Source organism: Salvelinus namaycush, chromosome 8, assembly GCF_016432855.1.
Source record: "Salvelinus namaycush isolate Seneca chromosome 8, SaNama_1.0, whole genome shotgun sequence".
Lineage (NCBI taxonomy): Eukaryota > Metazoa > Chordata > Actinopteri > Salmoniformes > Salmonidae > Salvelinus > Salvelinus namaycush.
Window position 1 is genome coordinate 25,695,066 of NC_052314.1, and position 4,059 is coordinate 25,699,124.

General features: G+C 44.9%; 1 protein-coding gene across 2 annotated transcripts; it reads right to left on the minus strand.

Annotated features, from left to right (window-relative positions):
• Window positions 1–1,593: 1,593 nt before the first annotated feature.
• Window positions 1,594–3,724, minus strand: LOC120052552 (transcription factor AP-1-like). Of its 2 annotated transcripts, none has more exons than XM_038999530.1 (2): window positions 3,418–3,724; window positions 1,594–3,289 (listed from the first exon to the last, which is right to left on the minus strand). In XM_038999530.1, exon 2 carries the CDS (start codon window positions 3,283–3,285, stop codon window positions 2,311–2,313), a length of 975 nt encoding a protein of 324 aa, XP_038855458.1. In that variant the 5' UTR covers window positions 3,286–3,289; window positions 3,418–3,724; the 3' UTR covers window positions 1,594–2,310. The 2 variants fall into 2 exon arrangements, with proteins under 2 accessions (XP_038855458.1, XP_038855459.1); XM_038999531.1 differs by having other exon boundaries at window positions 1,594–3,240; window positions 3,348–3,724.
• Between the last annotated feature and the right edge of the window lie 335 nt (window positions 3,725–4,059).

Genomic DNA, 4,059 nt, shown 5'->3' on the forward strand with positions numbered 1-4,059 from the left:
CTGAGTTTGACCTACTTTGCAATATATTTGTAGTACATTGTGCCTATATAGTTCTAATTACAGGGAACATATCTTTATGTAGCGAACAACTACTTGTTTCTTGGGCATCAGATTATGTTCCTCTGAGTACTTTTGTAATATAAACATAATTTTCTTTGTTCTGTATTGTCCTCCTGAATATGGTATTTTTGACCACCAGTAATAAACTAGAGCCTGGCCCCTGGAGAGCTTGAGGTTTCAACTCTGCTCATCTCATGGATAATGTCGCCCTCTAGAGAATATTTCAGAGTCCTACAGGAAATCACAGACATTCTGCTGTAGGTGCACGTTTTCTTTACAGTTTCTGTATTAGCAGGTGCTCATTGGCCGTCCTTGACCATATAAATCCTCATTTTGACTAGCTGAATAGTTAATCAAATGTTATGATTATGCTCTTAGTTATTACGATGTGATGACTCTGCCCAGTGCCCACACCTCAATATAACATGTCTGGTTACAATGTAGCCATAGGCTTTTACTCAAGTTTGATTACATTAGTTACCATGTTTCTTGCTGTTGTTTATTGCTCTCGTGTTTACAGTGATCATGTTTGATGCTGTGTGAGCAACCCAATTGTCATGTTGTCGGGGGCAACAGGAAGTTAAGTAGACACAATACACAGTTCAGCTGTGCTATGACCTTACTGAACACTTTGGCTAAAATTCATTAAAAAGTACTTAATCATGATAATTTAAGTTATTTATAGAGTAATTCAATAATAATTTACTTTATAGTTTCCTGAGCCATAGCAGTGTGTCAAGCATGCCCTTGAGGCCTGTGAATGTAGGCCACTTTACAACATACAGTATCTGTGTTAGTTTTACCTTGTTAGATGGTGAGACTCAAGTGGACACGAGGCATAAGGTGGAGCATCTAATGTTGCATTCTATACACTACTGGCCTACATCCCTGCTGTAGAGGTTGACCCTATAACCACAGGTCTAGGTTCAGAATACTCAAGCGCAAATCCTTACCTTAAAGACTTCCTTCGGCAATTTTTTTGTTTTACTGTTGAAAAGCAATATTCCAAGTATACAGTAAAGTACACACACTTAAGAGTAAAAAATATATATGGTTTGAGCAAAATCGTGTTTTTTTTTTAGACAACTGCAAACTTCAAGTTGGGCATTCAATGAGTTGGTCTGATGGGAATCTGTGATGTCATCGGCCTCCCCCCCTTGCTTGAGGAATAATAGAGGAGAAATAGGGAACAAAAGAAAGCCCTCCCCCTACTTGTGCAATGTCATGTCTTACCTACTGAGATGTGCCTTTTGTTAAGTATAATTTGGTGTTGAATGAGGTGAAAAGGAGACTGGAGTGCCATTTTAACCATTAGGGGATGACTACACATCTGACCCCGGAACAGCAGTTAGTGCGCCGTATTGAGCTAGAAGGGCCATTGATTCAATCACTAATGAAACTCAATAACCTCAGGATCAATAAGGCACTCCCTTCAGGTACAGAGAACTGGCTGCTCTCAAGATGTTGGAACGTGTTTTAGTGCACACACACCCACTCACACATGCACACACAGAGAACACAAGAGGCATTGTATTCAGTTCAGATGGTTTATTACATTTCTTAAATATCTATTTGTTTCTGAAGTGCTCATAAAATGAACAAACCGATACTGTATTTTTTATTACAAATAGTAAATGTAAGTACTCCAGGTTGATCTTATATACAGATAATAACAATGAACCCCATTAAAAAAAAATTGAAAAAAAAACAAACAAGTAACTCTTGAAATGTTTGTTCTAACTCAATATAACTAAGAATAAAAAGTACATTGTAAGTCAGAAGTTGGGCAGCTTTTTGTAATCTGTTTAGAGTACACACCCTCTCCTTTGGCGCCAGGCAGTTTTAAATTCTCTACTGCACTTTGTCTTTCTTCTAATACTGAATTACACCGAAGGGCAACGCGTAAAAGCACAGCTTAGTCAAGGCCAACAAATTTCAAGTCAATTAAAAACACGAACCAAAACATCCATTTGTCCTATTTGCTGCTGTTTCTTTCTCTATAGTGCACCAGCGATTTTTATCGCGCGCTCTGCTCTGTCCCGAGCCCCAACTCCTCCGTGCAACAGTGTCCTGCGAGGCACCTAGTAAGAGGCAACCAGCCCCGGTCCCCTCCCACCAGTCTCGTGCTGTTACTGTCCCGTTCACCCTGTCACAATGCCACGAAGACACAGCCAGACAGTTAATTATAAACGATTTGTCCTTTTCGTTCAAAATCTTTCTCTCTATTCTTCTCCAAGTGTCCTCTCCTCCTCAGAAGGTCTGGAGCTGCTGCGTCAGCATGAGTTGACAGCCGCTGTTGACATGGTTCATCACCTTCTGTTTGAGCTGGGCGACCTGTTCCCTCAGCATGTTTGCTGTGGAAGCCAGGTCGGAGTTCTGAGTCTTCAGATTCTTCACCTTGTCCTCCAGCCGGGAGATGCGCTCCAGTTTCCGTTTCCTGCACTTGGAGGCGGCGACGCGGTTCCTCATGCGCTTCCTCTCGGCTTTGATCCTCTCCTGATTCTCCATATCGATGGGGGAGAGAGGGGGGGTCTCCCCAGGCATCTCAGGCACCGTCTGGGGCTCCTCTTTCAGGGCAGTGAGCCTGGGATGGGGGTGAGACTGCTGCCCATAGACTGGGAGCTGTGGCGGGGCAGAGGGAAAGCTCATAGCTGGGGCTGAGGTGGTGTAACCCAGGGCTGAGTTGGTGGTGATAGCCGGGGTGAACGTGTTCAGGTCTTCGTAGACAGGCGACTCAGAGCGCATGGTCATGTTGTTGTTATAAACACTGCTCCCGGTCAAGGCAGAAACAGGTGGGAGTATTGTCGGGTTGTTGATACTTGTCTGCCCAGCGGATGTGACTGGGACCCCGGGTGCATTGGGCAAGACGTGTTGATGATGGAGCTCCGCCAATGCTCTAACAAATCCCTCGGCAAAGCCCTCCTGCTCATCGGTTACGTTCCTCGGGCAGAGGAACTGAGTCGGGGTAGGTGTGGTGGTGATCAGGCCGTTGCTAGACTGGATGATGAGCCGCTCCAACTCTGGGGAGGCCAGTTTAAGGAGCTGCACGTCAGGGGAGGTGAGGATGTCGCTGGCTTTAGCCCGGAGGTGAGGTTTGAGTGTGCTGGTTGGGTCGGCCAGGTTCAGTGTCATGCTGTGTTTCAGTGCTTTGGGGTTGTATCCGTAGTCCGGTTTCTCATGCTGGGAGAAAGAGTTGAGCGAGTCATCATAGAAGGTAGTTTCCATCTTTCTAGACATAGAAGATGAACCAAAAACTATGTTAGAAAGTTCTCTCGTAGGCTACTCACACTGACAGAGAAGTATGTTTCTGCCCTCTATCCTTCTTTCAGTTGTACAACTCGGAGAAAAGTTTCTTACTAGGTCGGGAAATCCTTATAACCTCCGAAGCCGAAACATGAGTCTCTGGAATAGAAACGTGCCGCTACACAAATGTAACAACTTGCACTCCTGCTTGTAGCCTACCGCGCAAACAAATACAATATTCAGCTGCAGCGATATTTTCAGAATGATGTATACATTCTTCAAAGTCCTTCTTTCGCTTCTGTTCACCGTTCTCAACGGTCTCAGAATGAGACGCTCTAGGTGCTATAACTTGCTACAGCTCCCCTGTTCACAGTACACCTCCCTGGCTCTCTGTGTGTATACTGACTCTTCCAGCGTGGAGGCAAAGCTTATCTGCAGCCACGGCCTCTAAAAATAGACATGATGTCACCTCTGCACTCTCCCATTGGCTGCTGGCGATTTGCGGGGCGTTCTCTAATGTTTCAGATCAGGCGTGTTGCCTAGACGACCACCCAGAAGATTCTCAGTCTCGCGGTGGCTGATGGGATGAGGTAATAGAGTGAGGAGATGAAGCGCGGTGCATTGTGGGATGACGTATTGTTTTTGAATATCTGGTTACCCGCTTAGCACTCCGCTTCAAGACAGTAGTGGCGGGATAGACGACTGTGTATTCTCAATTCTTAGATGCATGTTATCCAATTGAAATGTATAGGTCTA